General features: G+C 36.9%; 1 protein-coding gene across 2 annotated transcripts in view; it reads left to right on the top strand.

Annotated features, from left to right (window-relative positions):
- Positions 1-4,171: 4,171 nt before the first annotated feature.
- The window catches only part of CFAP20DC (CFAP20 domain containing), a 65,249-nt gene continuing 44,965 nt past the window's right edge, over positions 4,172-24,455 (top strand). The window contains exons 1-7 of one of the 2 annotated variants that reach the window (XM_063164313.1): positions 4,172-4,353; positions 6,589-6,675; positions 8,889-8,978; positions 9,447-9,540; positions 11,460-11,532; positions 20,522-20,636; positions 22,445-22,601. In XM_063164313.1, the coding sequence (XP_063020383.1) occupies positions 6,640-6,675; positions 8,889-8,978; positions 9,447-9,540; positions 11,460-11,532; positions 20,522-20,636; positions 22,445-22,601 (565 nt within the window). In that variant the 5' untranslated portion in view covers positions 4,172-4,353; positions 6,589-6,639. Of the gene's footprint in view, positions 4,354-6,588; positions 6,676-8,888; positions 8,979-9,446; positions 9,541-11,459; positions 11,533-20,521; positions 20,637-22,444; positions 22,602-24,455 lie in introns of those variants that run through there. The other variant, XM_063164312.1, reaches the window with a different exon arrangement.

The raw sequence follows: 24,455 nt of genomic DNA, 5'->3' as shown, positions 1-24,455 counted from the left end.
TGACCCTTCCGGAGTCTCCTTCTGTGTTTGAGCATGAGGACTACACATGAGTGAGAGGAAACTTTGTGGAAGTCTAATCTTGGAAGTAGACACCACAAAAATTGGCCCAACTGTTTTCTCATAACTATCCACAACCCTCAAATAAGGATTCTTACAGAAGAATCCTTATTCTTGAGGAATAAGGGTTCCTCAAGAACCTTATTGTGAGGCTTTGGAAAATAGGTTGCAAACTGATTCTCAATTTTAACATATTTATCCAAGAAAATATTTACCCAAGTCTTCTGCAAACTGCTGTTTTCTGAACCAAAGATGTTACTCCTTCCTTCTAAAAGCAAACCCTTAAGATGATGGAGAGATTATATGCATCTCTCACAGAATTTATTTTTTTCTAGAAGATCAAACAGTCATGCTAATTAATGAATTTCACTTTTTATTTATTTGTACAGTAATTCCATCAAAATACCAAGGTATAAATGAAAATTCAGAGCTTGTGTACATGGGTGAAGAAGGAGGAAGCATTCTGCTGGAAATTGTTCAGAGAGCCACAAATAGTAGTGGATACAATGGTGACCAGGCAGTTAAGTTACCCTGCATGATGTAATCTTGGCAAACTCACCCCTAGGAAGGTGACTGGCTGAGCAGGAATGTTCAGAGGAAATGCAGAGTGGCCTGGCACTGGGGCAAGCACACCTTGGCTCCTTGGCAGCTGTCACCAAGTGAAGGCTAAGCAGGCAGCAACTTCCCTGCACATCAAGAATAGAATGAAAGAACTACAGAAAATTTCATAGGATGCCTGGCTGTCTTCTTTTTTTAGCTTAAATAGCATTTATAATATGTAGAGATCTCAAGACAAAACATTGCATTTTACAAAATACAGTATGAACTAGAAAGATAAGAGATCTCCAGACTACATGAACTGACAGTCTTAAAAAAGCACAAACCAAACTAATTCAGAAGAGTACTGTACTGAACAGACTGGCAAATGGTCATTAGAGCTGAAATGGAGCTTTACAGAGGGAAGGGAGACTGCCCCAAGTGTGAGCAATGATATGTAATAAGGCTAAGCCAGGAAAGGATGAAGGAAAATACAGAACTATTCCTATTAATATAAACCCAAGCTATGTCAGTGGGGGTCCTTCAAAAATGGCTGGGTTTAATATCACACATCAGATATCTAATGCACATTGAATACTCTCCTAAATTAAATCAATTCATTTCCCAGCATGATGCTTCCAACTTCTCAGTATTTTAATTTAAGACAGGAGACCTAACCACACCTTATGCTTGGGTTATTCATGAGAAGAAGGGATGTTCATGTGTTCCATTTTCCTAGTCCAAGACACAATAGAAATCTCTTCACTGAAATGTGTTCTAACATGTAAGGGGTGAAGATAAATGTATTTGAGTTCTCACAGTTTTTCCCAAATTATTACCCAGGCACTTGCTGAACACTGTGTAGTAGTAGTTGTACACTGCACAGAGGCTTCAAAGATTTAGCCAAAAAAAGTGCATAATCCAGCAGCTCAGGTACCAGCTGCAGCCAACCTACAGCTGCAATCTCAAAGAATTAATCATAACAAACACCTTGATTGTTTCATCACTATTTTCACAATGTTTCCCACATTACCATAATTCCAAAACAGACTATGGAAGTATGATGTGCTCAGGCTATGGATGGACCAAATTTAATGACACAAGATTCCTTGCCAGTCTTACATTACCTGCAATTTTTTGGTCACAAGATATGAGGTTTTTTCTGTAAATCTGGAAAAAAAAACAGGGGAAAGAAATTTCCCTGACAGTATGCCTAAAACCAGTTTCCAGTGGCAGCTGGCAAAGGGTATTTGGGCAGCCCAGTTTTGCCCCCAGTAGGCAGGTAGCTCTTTACACCTTACACTCACAGATGGCTGCTTCATACAACATTTCGAATTAAGGTTCTTCAGCCCAAATCTCAGTTTTTAATCAGAATTTCTAAACTACTCAGGCCTTAGCATAACTGCTGTCAGAAAGGGTGCAGGGTTTTTAGATACAGTGCTATGTGTAATTAATTTCAAAATGACTTTAGGTTAAACTGTATGTAATGAACTATGTAGTTTGTTTCTGTTGGCTAAAGAACTCCACAATGCTTTTTGAACCTTTCTTTTCCTATCATCATCTCTCTTCTGTCCTTGTTCCATTTGCTGTTTTCATTGAATAACCCGTAGCTCTGCTTTAGTATTATTGTTTTCCTTATCTCCAATACCTAAGAACTCTAATCAGTGTAATCCACTGTATGATAAAACAGCATTGGATTTCTTTGAAAATCCTAAGGTAAAATGAGAAAGCTAAATACATCCTAAAACTGATTTAACTCATTCCCTTCCTTGGCAAAATCAGGATGGTACCTTCAGGATGAAAAGCGAGGGAGGTGAGCAGAGCAATGGTGAGCTGAGCACAGCAGGTCCCATCGGGTCTCAGCCTTTCAGTTCATGTATTTCATTATACCATGATGGGTTACAAGGTTCTTAATAATTGCTCTTCACAGAAACATTAAGACACACTTTGAGGAAGGAAAGGCCATTCCAGTACTTTTTTGTGAAAAGGGTACAAAGTTTCATGAAGAAATGCTGTGATCAAAAAAGCAGTCACTTCAAGGGAAGATCTTCTTTGACTAATATCTCGTTATAAAACCCCAGATCAAATTGGTTCCCCATAACCTTGTTCCCAGAGGTTTTTGAAGCCATCGGGAGGTGTTTGCTTGTACTTGTCAGTGATGTTAAACTAATGGGGCTGTCCTTCTCGCTTCCCTCTCACAGGGAAAAATGCCAGACGTCCGAGGCCGCTGTAATTCCTTGAAAACCAAGGACTTTGATGTGGCTGCTGTGGCTCACCCTTCATCCCTCTCAAAAAGAAAAAAAAAATAAACTAAACAAAACAAAAGAAAAAAAAAAATTGAGACTGCAGCCTTAAAGGGGAAAGGGAAAATATGTTTCATGAGTTGACATGTCAACGACATTTGCACTGGGTGACACGGCGTCATTTCCCACACGCTTGGGGGCACCTGCGAGGGGCCAGCACAGGCTCTGCGACAGCCTCGGCCATTTGCGAGTGGTTGGTGCGGGACCGGGACTGCGGGCCCGCAGCCCCCACGGGCCACCGGCACCCGGCACCCCGGAGCTACCGCCGCTGTCCCCGAGCCGGTACCGGCCTTCAGGGGCCGCGCCGCCCGTGCCGCCATCTTCAACGGCCCCGCCGCCCTCACCCAGGTGAGACCCGGCGGGGACGGAGCGACCCCGACCCCGATCCCCGACCCCGGCCCCGACCCCGATCACCGTCCCGGTCGCAGCCCCGGCTCCGGCGGAGGGGCGAGGGAGCCGCGGCCGTGCCGCTGGAGCTGCGCAGCCAAGGGGGAGCCGCAGGTGTCGCGGTCTTGTGTCAAAGCGTTTTGCGGTCCAGTTTTTATAAAGCGAAAGGCTCGGGTTTGAGTTATTTTTCCCCTTAATTCTGCGCGTTGTGCATAAAAGCTTCGCCCGCTGGAGCGCCAGTAGGCTTGCAATAGCTTATTAATGGTCTTTCTGCTCATTTATTATGGTAACTTGTGTTTTGAGAAAATATATGGTGGTGTTACAAACTCAGCTTTAAATATTTAATATGTGGAATTCATTTGTCTGGGAGATACTAAAACCCTTCATCAGTGATGAACTGCTCTCCCTGGCGTGTCCCAGGCACCATAAATCAGCTCTGGCTTTGGGCCCATGATGGTGAGTTATATGTATGAACGGGCTTGGGTCTAAGCCTGTGTGCCCTGCCAAAAATAGTGTATCCGTGTCATTTTTCAATGCAAATTACTAGTATGTGCAAATTCACTTTATTTTGCTTCGCAGATATGACTTTGGAATAAAAAAATCTCAAATAAACATTGCTTTGCCAGCACTGGGATATTGATCAGAATCTTGTATTCTTATACTTATGTAAATAGTGCCTTTTAAGATAAGGGACTAACCATGACTATGAAGGGTTTTAGGTCTGTGTCAGTCTGTCCATCCCTGTCTGTCCTGGATTTAGAGCAGTGCTTAGTACTAATTAGATTAAGAAAGCTTGAAGGTCTGTTTGCATTTGCTTTTTGTGAAATACTCTTTTTGCTTGTCACTTTCAAAGGACCAATTGTTGGAATCCGGGACTACATAAACACCAAATATTATTGAAATATACATGAGAATCTGTCACAGGGTGGAGATATTTTTGCAGAGTCCTGAGTGGCTTGGGTGAATGGAAGGAATAAGGGGCCCTTTGGATACTGCTACTTTATTGTTGATATAAGAAGCATGGTGAAACCAGTGATCAAAGCCACTGCAAAAACCAAGACATCACAAGGTAAATTTGGATAGGAATCTATTCAAAGATAAATACCTTTCATTGTTGCTTAACTTTATAAATTCTTAATTATTTGTCATTGACTGATATGTTAGGCCTGTGTTTCCAGTTGGACAGACATACATGGTTCATGGTTCAGGGCACTAAAAAAATAATTTTGATCTCTGACTGAAAAATGAGAAAGCTACTAATCTATGGCATTCTGCAAAGATGTCATAAAAGTCCTATTTATTTGATAACTATGCAAAAAATTGAGGACTTGTATTTCAAATTCCTGTTGATTTTTTTTTAATATTCTCTCTGCATTTTAAGTACTCTTGAATTTTAGACTTTCTGGAGGGACTGGGAAGAGGAAAGGTGAAAAGAGGAAAAATACCACAACTATAAATTTTCCAGATTGTTCTCTCCTTTAAGAATAGCTCACTATAATTAAAAACAATAATACTTGATGCATAATGGAAGCACTTTTTAACGTTACCTCAGTAATTACGTGACAAATATGTCATTCACTTAATGGTTTTAGTGGCCACCAATCTTACTAGCAAAGGTAATTTCTAGTCTTCATTTGTAGTAATGAAATTTGGTAAGTTATAATTAAGCAATAGAGGAGCAAAGATGTATTGCAGTGTCACTTGCAGTATTTTTCCTGCCTGAATTGAAAACAAACTGACATTTCACTGATTTCACAGAGGTGTTTACAATGATCAGCTTTGTAGCTGAATGACTTGTCCAAACACAAATGCTTCTAAACTTTGGGTTTACAAGTTTACCTTCCACTGAAGTTAGGAAGAGTCACCTGGTTATGAATTTTATCAAAATACTAATTACAAGTTTTGATAGGCCTGCTACAAATGCTGTGGGTTTTAAATTTCATTTTCCTTATAATAAAAAAAAATTTAAACAAACATTTCTGTCAACAGCATGGGATAAATTTGCAATATCTGATTGTTTTTCCATTTTTATTTTATTTACAGACAACTTTAAGATTTAATTGTTGCTGATTAAAATAAATGTGGATAAATAGCCATAGATTTCATCCTGCTTTCATAAATGAATTATTATTTGCTTTTTCAAATAGAATGCTGCCCTAATCCTTTAGATGGATTCATTCTTCATGAACTCATGCATATTGTCACTGAATTTCTAGTTCATTTGTAGCCATATATGTTTTCATAATTTTTTTTAGCTTTGTTACTTTTTGGTTGTGAGAGCTGAACTGTTCATTATGAGAACCTGTATATATAATCACCTGGTCAGCATATTGTTTCTATTTGTAAAAAACTGGTTGCAGTCTGGAATAATATCCAGTAGTTAAAAATAATTTAATTCTTAAGTTGTTTGTACCCAAACTGAACACAAGCAGAAGAAAGTATATCCAATAAAGTGAGGCAGTCTTGTGAAAGGATTCTTGTGTGAGTTGAGGAGCACTTCCAGTTCTCAGTGAAGGTGCTTCTTGTCTCTTGTGGCTGATTTCTCTCTGTCTTTGGAGTGACAACTTTCTTTTATGTCCAGGGTCTCTTCACTTTCTGTGGATGCCAGGTGAGCCCCCAGACACAGTGTGATCAAAGAGGGACGTCCAGTGTCAGTCCTATTCCCTTTCCACTGTTCCAATCCTGTAACTGCAGACATCTCTTAATTCACAGTGACTTGAGCAGCCCTCAGATAACTGAAGTGCTTGGTTTGAGTCTTACAGTAATCACCCTCAAAGAAGAGTGCTGAATGTGAAAGAAGATAACTTGTCTCAGAAGTCTCTGCCAAGTACCTCTAGATGGAGAGATTTCTGCTGCAGCTGTTCCATGTTTCTACTTTTCTATATTGAGTGTTAAGCTCCTCTTAAATGGATTCTGATGTTTTCCAGTGGGCATTTGAGAACAAAGAACAATAAAAAAATATGTGTCAAAGATGATTTTTAAGCATTTTTAAAGAATGAGAAGATCTTCGTTGATAAAAAATAAGGATTGACATAAAATTACTTGTTCTACTTGGAATATAAGAAAAGGCAGCCCTGAGTACTGGATGCACAAAGAGAATGTTTTCCAAGACAGTGTCAGTGTCAATATTAATATTGTTTTGGTGCTAATTCTTTTGCAGTAGCACTCTGATGCAGTTGATACACATATCTACTCAAAAAAGTACTTTATAATAGTGTTCACATATTTTAAAATATGGCTGGAGTGTCATTATAGGATTTTTTTCATGTCAAATCCTACATAAAGTTGTTTGCTTGTTTTTCAGCATAGCTTGCAAGTGTCTTTACTGACTGAGAAGCTAAATTATTTTCTGCCTATGAAAGTTGGAAAAATGTTCAGAAACCACTATCAGGTAAAACAGAAATCATTCTAATTTTTACCCATTTTCATCTCATCTCTGTGAGAGCTCAATTAAAATAGCTTATCCTGAGATGCAAAAAGTCCAGCTACAGGAGTGTTTTGGAGTGTTTCATAATTCAGTATTTTTGTAGAGGTGTTATGAAGAAGTGGGTACCTGCTGATGCTGTCAGGTCTAGAATGTGCACAACGTGAGTTTGCCAGTGTCTTTTGTTCTTTACCCTTGTGGGCCAGGGAAGGCACATCTGCTTCCATGTAGTCATGGAAGGAGTCCCAGCTCCTAAGGTGTGGTCAGAAAAGGGGGTTGGTTCATGCCCTTGGTCCAGCACAAGCATGTGACAGCAGCAGTCACATTATTTGGAGCTTCATTATCCCTTTTACTCCTTCCTGGCCTCTCTTTCCACCACACTTTGCCTTCCCTTTCTCTGCACCAATCCCATCCCAAAAGAACAGCCCACCCCAACTACATTTTCCCCACTGGTCCCAAATATTTTACTTCTGCACCCAAAATTGATATTTCTGATTGCTGTTCTGTAGGCTGTCTCAGCTTTCCATGGAATTTCTGATGCCTAGCTGCCACTGACTTTGCAGGATTGTGCTCCCAGAGATGCCCCATACTCCCCTGCAGTTGATTGTGGAGTTTGTGGTTTCTTGCTTAACTTCACTGGGGCCCCTCATGAGGCCTAGCAATCTTCCACAGCACCAAGTAACTTTTGTCAGCAAAAGTAGCATCACTGTTTGTTTGACATTTTCTCATGTCAAACAAACAGTGTCTGGTATTTTTCCATGTCCTGTTCAGTTTAACCTCAAATCAGGGCCAATTCAAGGGCTGTGCTATTAACAAAATGTATTTGTAAAGATGGAAGAAAAAGCCACTTGTTTAAGATTTGCTGCAAGCACATACAGCTTAGCAGTTAAAAATCTTTCTGAACTTTTTGAGAACTTGATCCTGTAGTCCTTAAATGAATCGGGTAACTTGAAAATTGATAGTATATCATATTAAAAATCCATCCATTGTAAGTTTAAAAAATATTTTGGGCAGAGTATATGGAATGCCATTTTGAATTTCCTTAGAATTTACTAAGTCTAGTCACTGGATCAGCCATCTGGCTGGAGCTGCCAGTTGTGTGTGGGCAGAGGAAAATACCTAATTCATATACAGTGCAGAGTTGATGTTCTCTGAAAAACTAATCTGAGGAGCATTTCTTTTGCTTGCCCCTCTTGCTCATTCTGACTTCCAGGCAATTGCTTGGGCAGCTGAGCATAAAGAGAATTGGGGAGTGCAGGCAACTAGAAATGAGAAGGGAATGGCAGAGTTGTAATGATTTATTAGGTCAACCATGCTGCTGAAAAATGCTTAGCAAACTGTAGGCTCAGTGCATCAGATGTCACAAAAAAATGTGACATCAAATGGCAAAAATCTAGAAGTGAGTAATTCCCTAAGCAGAGGTGATAAAGCCAACCTCCCCAAGAGCCTGTGTTGGGATTCCTTGAGGTCCAGTAGGCACATGCTGTGTGTCAGGAGTTTTCACCTGACAGGGACATCCATAATAATCTTTTTCCAGTAGTAATTCTCTGTTCCCTCATGAAGGCTGTAGCCCTTTTCATGGTGATGCTGGCTGGAACAGATCTACTCCCAGGCTGCTTAAGTTGGCCCAGAAAAGTTAGTAAGTTTTTTTTGGTCAAATCGGGTTGAAATTTGGTAACTTAGAAAAGTTACTGCAAAATATGTAGGCAGAGCCATTCACATATGTAGAGAGATGGTGTAAACTTCATTTCCTTTGGAAATCAGACAAAACATCCTATCTGCAACACCTTTTATTTTTTAGCAGCATGTTTTAAAACTCACTTCATTTGGTAAATTGTAGAAATAAATCTTATCCAAATATAAATTAGTCATCTCTTGCATGGTTTTTGAATATCTACAATAATTTTGCCTTTAAGAGAATGACATAATAGATAAAATAATTTTAAAATACTCCATGGTATTCCTTCAATTTTATCTTCTAATCCTCTAGTAAAGCTAAATATTGACTACATGAATTGATATGTTATAGTAGTCTAGAAGCTGTTACTTATATTCTGCTGTCTGACTGATCAGTAGTACTGACTGTGGTAACAACATGATACAGAGGGATTCTTAGGTTCTCCTCTTGACCCTTGATAATTTAGTGCTGGCTGATGTATCCTCAAACCATTTTATCATAGGGGGGCCGGTTTGTTGAAATATTCAGTGCTCAAGGCAAGAACCCAGGAGCAAAATGGAAGATTTTTGGCAACCCATCCGCTATATCAAAAGTAAGTTTTTTAAGAAATCTATGAAACCTAGAGTATAAACCAGAAAAATGTGAATGAAGCTTAAAATTAGAAGGTAATGAGGGCTTTGACCTGACAGTGGAGTTGTCACTTGCAGTTCTATCATTTTGGCAGACTAAATGACTACTTAAATTACTTCTGTATGCCTGCTTGCAGAGTGAGTTGGTCACAGTGTAATTTTACAGTTTAAATATTTAGAAAGTAATTTTGGCACTCTGGTAACCAGTGAATTGAGCTTTGCTCACTGAGTCGTGAATCCTGTTTGTCAGCAATATTTGTTCATAAAACACACAAGTAAAGGACATATTTGTATGGATTATATTTTTGCCATCAAATGTGAGCCAGTCATACTTGCAGTGCCATCTGCATTTTCTGATATGTTACTAGCATGGTTGGTTGACAGGAGGAGAGTTCTGTCAGGATGCTTATGTTTGTTGTTCCTTTCTGTAGGAATACGACAAAGAATTAAAAGGCTTTGTTTTTGTACTTGAAGGAAACAGTCTAATCAACAAAATGAAGCTACCAAGGGAAACAAAACAAACTCGTGAGTATCAAAGAACTCAATGTCTGTGATGCTGTTCTGATTATTACATCAATCTTATATGGAAATGCTGAACATTGTTCTCCCTTAGTTCAGACATAATTCAGCATGGAAAAGTTTTTTAACTCTTTAGCAGGTCAGTGACAAATAAGTAAAACTTACAGAAATGCCATATTAGAGTAAGTGCTGTAGGGAAGATCTAACATGTCCTGGTGCTGCCACGGTCACTTTGTACCTGATCCTGCTACAGACCAATGTCTGATAAATAACTCTGATTCCATTCAGCACTTTATTATAAAGTCAGTAATTCTACTGGCATTAATGAATGGAAACTAGGTTCTTGTCCCCTTTCTTATTTTACTTTTTAAAGAATTTTTAGTTTTGTATCAAATAAGCACTAGTGGTACAAGAAATTTATACCCAAATTTCCTCTGTGTTCATGTAATCAGTGTTTAAGGGTACTGTGGAATGTTTTCCCAGGTTGTCTGTTGTACCACAATAATCCAGAGTCCAAGCAGTCTGCAATACAGACTTCTGCAGTACAGCAATCATCATATGCCTTAAACTCCATGACAGGGTGCTGTACCTTGTAAGGCTTGTACGAGTGACTTGAGCTGGCTTAGAATTAACTGCTTGCTTTTGAAGAAAAATTGAGATGGTGATTTTAAACAAATGGTATGGGAATCTTTTAGTGTACTTCTAATGTAGGGTATACAGTAACATGTAGGTTTCTCCCAATAAACACCAAAAAAAAAAAATTCCTTGGGCTGGTGACTCTGTAAGGCCTTTAAGTTTAGTCTGATTTTCATGAAAGAAATTGGCTGTTATCTTCATTAAAATTACTATTAATGCAATGTATATTTTTGAGAAACCAAACTAATTTATTTTCAATGGTACAATAAACTGATATAGCAAACAATAAACAATTAAAAGAAAAACAGTTGCTAACTGTTGCTAAATATTAAAATGAGGATTAAGAATTTATTGTGTGGGTAATCACTGCTAAAAATAGTTTGGTTTTAAATTTACTTTAGCTAATGCTGCAATATTGCAGTCAGGTTTCCATCTGTTACCATTCTGTTTCCTTCTGTCTTGGTCTCTTGTCTCTTGAGGTATATGCACCTCAAGTATTTCATTAATCAAGTATATGGTCTCCCAGTTGCACTGGAACTTTGAATACTCTTCCAAAATAAAAGCTACTATATATGCAAATCTAATTTGAAGTTTTAAGGTGTGATTTGGCCCTCAAAAGAAGAAAGTTCTGATGTGTCATTCTTTAGAGGAGGAGCCAGTGCTGCTGTTCAGGCTTGTGAAGTCAATGAAAAGCAGCCTGTGTCATCCCTGATGGAATATCTGAGAAAACAACATATGGTTCAATTCAGACAGCTTTGTACTGTTTTCCCTTGATAGGAAGCTACCTGAATCTTTTTGTTTGCTCCCTCAGTCAAACTCCTTTATTCTAAAAATCAGAAGCCTCCACTGAGAGGCATTGTCATGATCTGAATTGCATTCTTACCCAAGAGTTTTGTTGAAGTTGCTTAGCAAGGTGTAAATTGTCACCAACATGAGTGCAAGTTTAATGCCACTAAAAGATAATCTTGAAGGGACAGTATTGCTTCATTTTAAAATTCTCATGGGATATTTATTGTCTTCATGCTCTTGGAGCACAAAAATTGTAAGCTAAAAGAAAAAGGTTCCTTTTGCTTTCATGAGAATTCCACCAAAGCCACAGATGGACTTTTAAAACAGTACCTTTATTGCAGTTTGAATTGGATTTCTTCAGGTTTTTCTCGTGTTCATATGTTGTGTGAACCTTGGAAAATAGTGTTGTAGGAGCATAGCATATGGTACAAAATGGAAATGCTGGATGGTGAAATGTGCATCTGCATGCACACAGCTTTTTTTTTTTTTCCTGTTTCTAGTGGGACTGGTGCAGCAATATCTGACACTTCAGATTTTTGTGCCATTGGGAAAAGACTTCGCCACTGAGTTACTGTAAGATGCGTAAAATTTCTTTGAATACTTAAAGTGAATTCTTGATTGAGGTCATTAATTGTGGTGGCATATTTTGCATTAAAGCATGGTGACTTGTCAAGTCAATAAAAAGTAATTAAGCTAATGAGATCATTATTTCTTAGATGTTTTAAATACTGACATTCCTTTGAAGACAGAACAAACTCCAAAAAATCCTGAATGAAGATGATGAAAAATCCGAAGAAAGGGAGCACAAATTTGTCAAACATATGAAAATACTGGGCCATGAGGACTGCCTGAAAATTCATGTGATTTATTCATTAATCATAAGAGAGGGCCCTTTGGTCCAGGGCAAAAAGAAATGAATATTCTAATAACTGGAGGATAAAAACACAACCAAACAAATGCTAAAAAGCTAGAAAAACAAATGGAGTACTTGATTGGTATAATTTGTTCCACACTGTGAAGAAAGAGAGATACAGCAGAAACAGACATTTTATTAGTTAGGTGTGAAATGATTTAATAGAGTTTTAAACTTGGGCAGTTGTCAGGCTTTGGACAACATTTCTCCCTTAGTGACACCATCTGTTTATACTATATATAAACAGCACAACTCACTCAGCTTTGTAGCCCATACAATATCTGAGATTGGACTAAGAAAAGAAATATTAGGGCATTAGAAGCCCTGCAAGCAAAGATGGGTTGAATGATATCAATTAAATTAGCAATTAAATCGTGTAAAGTGAAAGAAGGATTTTATTTTTGTTTGACTTTCTGTAAGTTTGCATTTAAAGGGAAAAACAAACAGGATATGTCATGCAACAGAGGCCAAACACCAAGTACCAACTCAAAACCAAGATTTGTTTCTCATGTTCATTCTGCAGGCAGGGGCAGAGATTTAATGACAGGTGCAGGAATTCAGATTTTTTTGTAGTGTCATCTTCAGTTTGATTCTTTTGGGTATTTGATACCTTCTTAACAGGAACGTCTTTTCTACTTCTACTAATTTCATTTTTCTCCTTACTTGCTTTTCTTGATAAAAATATTTTCTATCACCTCTCCCACCCATATTTACCTTTTCTCTTTTCAGCGTATATTTAGACTTTACATTTTTTAAATATTTTCTTTCTACTTCCTGTTCCCATCTTTACTGTGTCCCTCTTATAAAAGCAAATATATGCTCCTATTATATTCTTAGGTACTTTTATAGGTTTAAATACATGTATATTGTGTTTTCTATATATATATTTTATGTAACATATACTATATTGCTATATAATGCATATAATATAAACCATATTAACTGTATTTTCTCTGGAGCTCCAGTTACTTTGAATGAAGGTGTTTCTGTCTTAAAAGTACAATATCAGTTGTTCCCCACTGAGTCCAGCTGTATTAAAAAGTTAATAAAAGTTCTTTAAAAATAGTTTTAATACTGAGTTTTGTATTTGAAATCAACTATAACTTATTTGTACCCATAAAGTCCTTCAATACTTGCAGAACAGACAATGCATTATTTTACCCTAGCAGACTTAAGATAATCCAGTAAATAATAAATACAAGTCCTTCTTGCCATGTGACTGCTGTTCAGTTCCCTTCTTTCCAGATGTTCTGAAAGAAATGTCTTGCTTGTTTGCAGACAGAGTGTTGATGGTGTTGTTGCTTTCTGAAGTTTAATGTTACACAACCTGCCTACTTAGTGCTGAGTCTTTGAGCAGCTTCAAGTGAAAATTGATAGCATGCCAAGCTATGAAATTTACTTTATGTAAAAATCACTGACAGGTTTTGTAATAGCTGGGCATGAAGCTTTATGTTGCGTTTCTTGCTCTCCCATTCTGCAGAGAGATGGAAATAGGAATTTAGTTTGAGCCTCATCTTCTTTTGCATTCTGTTCAGTGATTGATTTGGTCAGCAAACAAGAATTTCTTCAAGACCATCCATCACTGCTGGCATCAGCAGAGCTAAACTTTCTAACTTGCTGCTGTCAACCAGTCATTCGAGATTCCTGCCATAAATACTGAAATGTACAAACCATATATTAGCTGGTTTATCTTTTATTTATCTTTTCTTCAGAAGAAATCTTAATAGAATTTTAGATACTTTTTAATGTGGCATGATTAGATGAATACCACCACATTAACAGTCAATGTATTGATCTGTGTAGAAATGTGTAAAATAGATTGTGGATGAAAAATTTGATGAAGCATAATAAAATCACAACTAAGGTAGAGAGCATGTAATTTATGCAGCTTCTTTGGAGCAAATAATAGCAAAGCTATTAGTAATGCTGAACATAGCTGTCTGCTGCAAATACAGTAGCCAGTTGTTAAATCTTCAGTGTTATGGATTTTGCTACTTTTCTGAAAAAGCAGAGGTAACTCGATGTTTGAAAAAATATTTGCATGTAAAAGAAAACAGCATCTGGCTTGCGTTGTCATTTTTGCTTTAATTCCCAATACATGGACATGTGGGTGTTAGTACTTCTGCTTGGCATTTTGACAAGCACTCAAACATTTATTCTTAAAGAACTGTACTGCCAGTCATGGTCACACTTTGTTTCTGATATGGTTTTTCTCAGTGTTTGGAATCACATGAAATTAGCACATCTTGTAATGGAAAGTTTTAGAGCAAATGTGTAGAGTAGTCGATGTGAGGAAAAAGATTTTGGAATTGTACCATGGCATCCAAAAAAAAAAAAATAGAAGGAAACAAAAAGAAAACAAAAAGAACAGACTGGTCGACTCTAAGAACAAGGATGAGGTGCTCAATTCCTGGTTATATACTGAAACATTTTGTGGTCTTGTATGAGTCCCTGTGTATTGTTCAATCTTTTTTTCCCAGTTCAGGCATGGTTCTTACTCATCCATTGCTGCAGCTCTGAAGTCACACTGTCTCTCTCACTCATGCCCAATTCCTGCTGCTTCAAACTTGTTTAAATCTTAGCATGGCAAACAGCTGTAAATCACATGTGGCACAACTTGTATCTGGGGAGGTCTGAGTTCTGTTAAGTCTAAACAGAAAAAAAAAATTTCTGCCATGAAAAGCTGCAGAGCAAACATGCCCATTGTCAGTGAGAGCTGCAGCTGCCCCCAAGCCCAGACGTGGTGCTCTGTATTAATGTGCTGTGGGGCTCTGCTGTGCTGCCCCTTCCTGGAATCACTCAGTACCTCATGGACCATCTTTCCAGCCAGAATGTGCTGAGGAGTCACATGATTGCTCATTCACTCTAATGGTACCTATGTCTCCTGATTTCTTAATTCTTCCTGGTGTTCCAACCTCAGCCTTTCAACCTTTGCTCAGCTGGCAAAGCACTTATCAACAGGTTGGCTCAGTTACTATCCCACTGTTCATAGTCAAATTAGCTTTGCTTGCCACTAGCCTTAGCCAACTCCAGAAAGCATAAGTTCTTGTTATATTCTGAATTAATGCAAACTCTGTGAGTTTCAAACTCTGGAACATACCTGGTAAGTTTTCTGTTGAAGCTAGTTATGTATGAAGGAATCTGTAGGGAAAAAGGACTTAAAAATCTCTTCATTCCTGAAATAGTTGTTCTTGCTGATAAGAAATCTTATTGCAAGGCCTGTGAACAGTACAGTGAAATATATATTTTGGTACCATATTTCCTGTTTTCAAACATTTGTTTCTATAAATATAAGCTTATTACTTTGAGATTTTTAATAACCACAAATAATAGGTTTTTCAAGTATAGCTAATTTATTCATAGATACCATAACAATTTGAATTTATGTGAATTAGATGCTATCATAATCAGTCATCATTTTAGCTATGCTGACAGAAATATCATAAATTATTCATGTTAACCTAAACACCCAGCATGTTTCCAGATTCAGAACAATATGAATCTTGGTTAGTCTTGTAAAGCTTAGACCAATCTCTTAAAATTCAAAGCAGGACATAGGTGCTAATTCTATCATGTACATCTGAAATTATTGGAAGATTTTAGAAAGAGAATGAAAGTAAACTTTATTGAATAGATTTAGCTGAGAGATTATTTGAAATTCTGGTATTTAGTAGCATGAGACATGTTCCTTGATTATTTTGTGAAGCAAGAGTGAAATACAGAAATATTCTTAGAAGTATTAGGGTATGTTGAATTTCATAATTTACAAAGGAGATTTTAACTCATATATTTGCAAGTTTAAAAATTTTAATAACTCTCCCAGTCATCACATCTTCTAGAACTTTAGGAGGCACTAATAAGTACTAAAGTATTAATTATTTTGGTTGGGAGAGGGCAAGATTCACCATTTCTTCATAACTGCTCATATTTTGAAAGATTTTCATTTTAACAACCAGATTTGATGATTCTTGTTTTGTGCCTGCCACTTGTGTTACTCCTTCTTTATGGATACTGGTTAAGGGCACTTTCTGGGCTTTTTTTCTTAATGCTCTCCAGAAAGGAACACTATCAACAGGAAATTCTAGTATACAGTACAACTTGTTCTCTAGTCTGGGTGACATATCAGTCTTCCAGATCTCTTACTTTGTAGAGATTTGATGATTTTCAATGTAACTACTTCTGTTTTTTGGGGGGCAGGATACATTGTTCTAGATTGCAGATCAGGCAGGCACTTCAGTAATGTGGTATCTCCTATAAGACAAATTTACAAGTAGCATATAAAATAAAATGTATGTAAAGTACAGGGTGCCTCTGAATAAGGAAATTTGAGAATCTGAAAGCATGGCAAATCAGCTGACAATTGGTATATTACTTTGTTTTTTATCTTTAAAATGGAGGTGGTGATGGTGATAATGATGTAACCTGTAATGTTTAGGAAGCACATGCCTTTATGGAGAAAATGGCACTACAGTTGTTAAGGACTAATGTACTAATAGTGAAGCATTAGCAGAGAATTCTCTCTGGATTTTGACCAGGATACAAAGAGATTTCTGTTAGTATTAAATTGCATGGGAGCTTAGCAACATCGATGAAATACCTGCTTTTATGTTTGGTAAACTTCCAGGTTACATCATTTATAAAGAGAAAACCACTTTCATTTGAAGACCAAGTGATCCTGACAAATGAAGCATCCCTTCAATAGTTCAGTATTGTTTTTCCTAAGTTCATTTTTAGCCTTGAATTGAACATTAACAAATGGTTATAAATTATTATCCATTTATCCATAGAGAAGCAAAGTGAATAGGCAATCTGAGCAGATGAGTCTGTCTGTGCTCTTGGGTAGTTGCTGCCATTCACTTGCAATCTCACTATAGTTACCATTGTGAGCAAAATAATCAATCAAATTTGAAGATGTAAAATAAAATTGAAAATTGAATTGGAAGGTAATTTTACTTTCAAATGGCTTGCAAATGTAGATGTTAAGTGTGAAATGAATGCAGTTAATGACCATAGCTGGAAGAGTTATGCACCTGCTGATCACAGGAATATTATTATAAATGAGGTTGATTTTCTTGTTGACCACCTCATTTTTCTCAACATGGTCTCATTACTTTTCTATCACATCTGACCCTTAGATATAAATACTCAAGCACAGACATAATAAAAATACATTAACTCCCATATAGATTTTTAAAATTCATCTTTGAAAATGATGATGTGTGCTGCAGATGCTTCTTGCGATTGTAGGTTTAACATAAGTTCTACTCTTGGATAGCAGGAAAAAAAGTTGTGTGCCACCAAAAGTACTCTGGACTCATTTTGTAACTGAGAGATCTGATGTTCTAGCTCCCATTGTCTGAATTATTTCAGAAAAGAGTTTCTCCAGACCCTTTCTTTATTTTTATTTTCCAATAAGCAGTGTAATTGAAAAGTCTGAAAGTTACACTAACTCTTAATTATCTTCCCTCTCCTGGGAAATAAATTATTTTATATTATTCTAAGGCCATTTTCTTTTTTTTTTATTTACCTGTTAGAATGTTTCATCTACTTCTGCCTATGAAATATAAGTGTTTTTATTATTTTAAATGTATTTACAAAAATAAATTACACTTCTTTAGGAGTGATTATATCTGAGCATCTCAGGTTTGCCCCTTCCTTATGGCACATCTGTTGTCATAAAAAGTCTTACTTTAGACTTATATGGCAGAGTTTAATATAAATGTATGTCTTTTGATCAAAACAAATGTGTTCAGTGTTACATTCTGGAATGTAACTGAGTTGTAAATTTACCAATGGCCCTTCTATAAGCAAGGTTCTTATTTTTTCTTCATGAGGGAGAGAGATAAACCTATTCATATAGGAAAAAAATAATAAAATTTAAACATATTGAACTGATAGTATAGAGTGAACTTAGGTTTATTGCCAGTTGTTTGGAAATATGCATGACTTAATTCTAGGCTCTGTTGCTCTGTTATAGCCTCATTTAAAGCACCATTCTCTCTTTAGAATTATGCAGTTTGGGGTTCAGCAGGGATGGTATTTTTGTTTCTCAGTACTCAGGTTATTGCAGCTGCCTGGTTTCTCAGCACAATTGCTCAGCTCTAAATGCAACCAGGAAATCCAGGGAGCCTCAAGCAACCACTGCTCCACTGCTTTGGACTTCTTTGGTGCACTGAATTTTAGCACTTCTGGACACTCAAGATTTAGAGTGAAGAGTTTCTGGAAACTAAATTCATAGGTTTTTCACCAAAGGCTATGTGGGAAGTAAAGTGATGGCTGGAATTATGCCTTAATCAAAGGATTAGCCATGTGGCCCATTTGTTGGTGATCTTCATGGAATTATTTCACATGTTGCTTAAACTTCTTCAAAAGTAATATCAAGCCCAGGCACCAGCACTGTAAGACACTTGAAAGTGTTCTGATGAAATCACTTTTCAAGGACTTGATATAATTTGTCCATTCATAAAAATATGTGCAGCTGAATTTGGAATCTCTCATGTCAAACAATACCAATAGTGAAGATATAATAGTTTTTTCTTGGCACAGTAGTGGGATTTCTGCTTTTCAAGTGCATGTGATTTATAAAAGGAACTGCCAGTCTTTAAAAATGAAACAGATAATGAGTCTTCCACTTTGTTTTCATTTGCCCACTCATATTGTGAGGATGAACAGATTAAAGGTCAGGTTATCTGCAAGGGAGAGGAAAGAATCAGCAAGTTCTGGAAAGCTGGTGAACAGTTTGCTTTGGGTGATGGTCTTAATGACTATGGGGGAATGAGAAGGTGCTTATGTATTTTTATTGCCTGTACTTGATATTTACATACTTGCAGTATACTTTGTACTGTCCTTGCTTAAACTCTCAAATTGGCAAAAATAACTAAAGTATGTAATTTGTCACAGAGTAATGTCCTCCTAAGTTGACCAAAGGAAACCTATGAATGTTTTGTGGTGTTCTTCTGCAAATTTAAAATTTTATTATTTAAGCTACGGGTAGTCCTTAGCTAATGAAAAAGTGTTTTCAGTAATAAATAAAATTTTAAAAAAAATCTACAGGACCGTCTTTACTGTTTTAAAGTAAAACCCAGCATTTCAATGATTATGAGTAATTACTTTTAGCAACACTAAGTACTGACAAAAAAGTTGTTTTTTATAAGTGTTTGTCATCTCAGAGGGGCTGCTAATTACAAAGAAATACCCATCTGTTAGAAATAGGCTTGTTCAAAATAATAGGTAAATTAATCATTGTTTCCCCATAGATTAAGCATATTCTCCCAGACTGCGGCCTTTAAAGTAATATCTGTGCTCTGGAGTGTTAAGGGAGGACTGCTGGGGACTGTCAGGGTTGTGCTGCTGCTGTGGTTTCACCCCAGGAAGCAGCTGAGCCACAGTGGCCCCTCTCTTTCCTGGGGAAGAGAATGCACAAGGGTAAAAGTGCAAAACCTTGTGCCCTGAGATAAAAACAGTTTAATGGGTGAGCAAAAGCTGCACATGGAACCAAAATCTAAACAAGGCATTAATTCCTTCCCGTGGGCCTGCAGATGTTCAGCCATCTCCAGGAGCTCAGGGCTTCATGCTCTGTAATGGCTGCATGGGAAAACAAGGTAGCTCTGAGCTTCCCCCATTCCTTCTCCTTCCCCACAGTTCTTTCTGCTGAGCACGGCTCTGTGTTGTCTGAAACATCCCCTGGGTCAGGAGGCATCTCCTGTCCTGACTGTGTCCCCTCCCAGCTCCTCACACATCCCCAGCCTCCTGCCTGGTGAGATGAGGTGAGGAGCAGAAAAGGCTTTGGCTCTGTGTGAGCAGAGCCCAGCAGCAGTGAAAACATCTCTGAGTTACCAAAAACACATCCCTGAGTTACCAGCACTGCTTCCAGCACAAACCCAAAGCATACAACTCTCCAAGATGCCCTCAAGAAATTTAACTGGGTCCCAGCCAAAACCAGTACAGCTGCTAACAAGACTTCAAGGAAACAGAACATAAAAATTACCCTCTTTATCAGTTCTTTTTTTTCTTTTTTTTCTTTTTTTTTTTTTTTTTGTGACCGTGGCTGTAGTCTGAATTTATTGGAAATGTTGAAATTCAGTGTCCTTGGTATCATTGTGAGATGACCTGAATAGTGAGCAATAAACTTCCGCATTATAATTCACCTTTGAAGATAAGTCCTTGTGAAGTAAAACAGATAGACAATGTATTGTGTTTACCTTTAAGCTGAAAAAAATCTATATGCAGTGACAGAGGCATTTTTAGGAAAAGAAAGCAAATAATGTTTTTCTAGTTAGCAGGCCCCAAGATAAGACAAACTTAAGGGGCCAAATACTTGTGATTATTAAAGGCTACTGGGTTCTTAGTTCATACAAATTGAATTCTTTCATACTCTGAAGGGCTGTGGAAATCTAGCAAAGAGTGTAGACTGTTGAAATGAAATTAGCATGTAAAGTGATTTTATATATGCAGGGATATAGCCACAAAGTTTGAATTGGAGAAAGAAATCTCATTACTCATCTTGTAAAAGTATTTTTTAATTCCATATTTGTTGTCACTGACATAAAGGTTTCTGCACATGAACAGGTTTTTTGTGATTTCCCAAAGATATTGGATTATTGAATTGACAAAGATCTTTTCCATTCTCTCCTGACTTTTCTTTTATAGGATAACTGATTTTGACAATATTAAAAGAAGATTGTATTTGTCAACAGTGCACAAGGAGTTGTCTGTAACCCCTCTGCATGCCAAAATTCCTCTGTTTATGATCAAGCGCAAAATAGTAGGTACCTTGGGAATATTACTTGGACTGAGGCTGAAAATCTGAAATATTTTGTGTATATTATGAACTTTTTGGAATTATTGCTTGTTTAGAACTCAGCTCCTACTGATTGAAGGTAATTAAAGATACTTTTGTATGTCCCCTTTACCAGATGGCATCAGAACCACTCCTTCTTATATTAGGAATTCATTCTCATTTTACAAAATTACTGCTGTTTTTTGATGTTTCCTCACCTCACCTGTTGATCCAGGCTCTGTAAAATTCTCTGTGCCCCTGATACTTGTTCATGATAGTGCTCCTGCTCGCGTGTCCCTTCTCCTGTAGTGACCTTTGGTGACATTCACTGGAGGTAGACTGCAGCTGATGGCTGCTTTCACATTCCTCAGGTTCTTCCAAATATAGAACAATCTCTGTGTCAAACTGATGAGAACAAAACAAAAACAATTTTCTTCTCCTCGTTCCCCTCTCCCAGCCACAACATATGGTTATAGCTGACAGGATACAAAGCCTGATGGTTACTGTGTGACCATGTAAGGATTGGAGCCTCAAATACTGCTTTAGAAAATAAACTTGATATGAGAATAGTTAGATTTCAAATATTTTAAAATTTATATTTTCAGAAAGAGAACTAGATAACAGTATACTAAGCAGTTGTGAATTTAAGGCTAGCCATGAGAGGTAATATTTTACAAAAAAACCTCTGAATTTATAACTTTTTGAGATAGGTTAAGTGAAAGCAACTGTGGTAACTTAAAATTGAGAAGTTTTCTGCTTTGTGGGAATAAGTAGTTGGATTTTTTTTAATGAATATGTATCAGATAATACCCCTGAAGTTGCTGTTAATTCAAAATCCAATGAAATGAAATTATTTTTCTTCAGTGTAATTTCAGTTAGTTGATGTCAGACTAGAACAGGTATGTCAGGATTAACGTGTGCATTAATGTACACCAAGTTAAATTCAAGCAGAAGATGAACTTCAGTTATGAATTTTAATTTAGATAATAAAGTATGAATCAGATATGTCTAGATGCTCTGATAATTTATAATGACAAAATATTTTAATAACCTTAATGCTTGACCAACCTTAAAGAGTAGATCTATATTCCTGAGTGTATCTGAATACATATCTGTCTCCCTTAAATGCTTCTCTGCCTTTTTATCATTGCTTTTCTTAAAGGAGGGAGCATTCTGCTTTCAGTGATTGGATAGATCTTTTACATGGCTCTGATAGTTCACCTTACTGTATACACAAGCTGATTGTTATTATCAGCATGAGGGGTTGTGAATCAGGATATAAAATAAGTTGTTTGTTCCATCAGCAGAACAGAGTTTGCATTTTCACATGCTAGATTTCTGTATTGTATCCCTACAAATTATTCTGTTTCAACCTCATCACTAGAAGTATCAGTTATAATTAAATACTGAATTTTTCAGTGCATTGCTTGGTGTCTTCAAAACAAGTATTCCTTTCCTTCCAAAATTTCAGATTTAAGACCTGAACAGTAATGTATGCACCTAAATTTTTTCTCAAAAATATTTGCTATTTGTGGATTAGAAGCTAATATTTCTACCTTGACTTTATAAGGAAATCAGGCATGTACAATCATTCTGTTTTTACTTTTCTTTTCCCTTAAAATTTCAACCATTGTTCAGCTGAATTTTACACATGAGTAATCATATAAAATGTATTACAGTTCTGCAAATTAAATGAAAATTGCTGCATTTCTACTCAAGGCCATCTATTTGTATAGAAGGTGTGTTAGCCTCAGCTCATGGATTTTACTAAAGAGTTTGTTTCTCTTTTCTAGTGGTGCAATATGTGTATTGACTTGGTAACGTTTACCTATGAAATATTCAGAGGAGCTCTCTTCCAGTCCTTGGATGGAATTACTATTTCAGCCAACTGTAAGCTAAGAAAGGTCTTCACTTTAAAATTCAAGCCTCCAGTTACAGCTGAGGAAGATGGTGTGTTTTAATTACTGTCTAGTCTTAATCATAACTGTTCGTGTTATAAAATCAAAAGTTTCTTATTCATCAGATTGGCAATTTAAAGGATTACATGATTTAATAAAAATTAAAGTGGTAGTGCAGCATATTAAGTCTGATAGTGTTGGACTTAGGGCAACTAATTAAATATGTGTGTACTCCTGTGTTTTAAACACTGAATTCCTTAGAAGTTTTTTATTGAAAAATATTCTGGGAAGATTTATCAAGTAGAGAGCTTGTTTTAATGAGGGTGACTGATGCTGATAGAAATCTGATTTTTGCTAGGAACAGAGTATCTGAGAGGAAAGAGAAGTACTGAAAACAGCAACATTTGCTGTTTGCTTTCTTAATTTTGGATGTTAGCAGCTGATGAAAGATTTCTTTCTGAAATAATGCAGACAAAATTGTAACAAAACATTATATGAAACAGAGCTATGAAACTATAATAAACCCCTCAGATCATGTCCAGTTATCCTAATGTGGCCTTGTTTATTGGGAAAGTAATCTTGGTGGTGAGCTGAAAAATAACAGAGTTTTTTGGACCCAATATTGGTCAAGTTTACCAGTCTCCAGACTCACATCATAATCCTGAATCATCATTTTCCAAGGAGAGAACTTCATTCCTCACTGGTATTTGCAGTAACACAGGAGAAATTTCAAAAGCACAGCTGGCACTTTCTTATTTTAAAGGCACCCCTAGGAATAACTCAGCTTCTATTTTATTCAAATTTTCATTTTTCATCTTTAAGGAACATACCTGAAAAACGTTTCTGGTTTCAGAAGGAGGGGTAGTTAACAGAATTATAAGTGTAGCAAAATGTATTTTCCATTTGGAAACACTCAACCAATAGGAGAGAGTAGGCAAACGTTGTGATTACTCCTCTGATTTTTTGTTGGTAAGATTGGAAAAAATATTAATTAAAAATGTCTACAGAGAGAATATAGTAAATTCTCAGCAGGAAACTGCAGTTCAAGCTCTCACTAGCATTCATTTAATTTAATTCCATTGGTGCATTGTTTTTTCCCTTCCACTCTAAACAGCTTCTGAAATGTGCTTAAATATTCTAAATGAGTTCCAAAATTCTAAAATGCAGCTAACATAATGAGTCAACAGCTTTAATAAACTGTAAGCATACTAAAATATTACACTTTTAATTACTTCATTATCAATTCTATGATTATTACACAGCTGGTGGGCATTAGTACTTTCTGTATGCTTTTGAATTTCCTTATCTAGGCAAGACTATAGAAATATAAATAGAATATAGAATATAGGAATAGAATCAGAATCATGGAATTGTTTAGGTTGGAAAAGACTTTTAAGGTCTTTTGTGTCCAACTGTTAAGCCAGCAGTGCCAAGGCCACCACTAAGCCATGTCCCTGAGATCCCCACCCACATGGCTTTTAAATACCACCAGGAATGGTGACTCCACCACCCAGGGCAGTCTGTTCCAGGGCTTGACAACCCTTTGATGAAGAAAGTGTTTCTATTATCCAATCTAAACGTCCTCTGGCACAACTTGGGGCTCTTTCCTCTCGTGTTGCTGCTTGTTGCCTGGGAGAAGACACCAACACCTACCTCTGTGCAAGGTCTCCCTTCAGCCTCCTTTTCTCCAGGCTCAACAACTCCTGTTCACTCAGCAAATCCTCTAAGCTTGTTCTCTAGACTCATCTTAAATTTTCATTACAGCTGAAGGTTTGGCTGAATTTAAATGATTCTATACTTCATACCAAATTAAAGAAAAACGATAGTAAGAGTTTTTATTATTAATTAAGTTACAGATAACAATTACTCTTTAATAAAGCTTTTTCCCTCTCGGAATGACTGGACT

The sequence above is a fragment of the Melospiza melodia genome, chromosome 10 (genome assembly GCF_035770615.1).
Source record: "Melospiza melodia melodia isolate bMelMel2 chromosome 10, bMelMel2.pri, whole genome shotgun sequence".
In the NCBI taxonomy this organism is placed as follows: Eukaryota; Metazoa; Chordata; class Aves; order Passeriformes; family Passerellidae; genus Melospiza; species Melospiza melodia.
The sequence above is the reverse complement of the archived record's forward strand: the minus strand, read 5'-3'. Positions and strand labels throughout refer to the sequence as shown.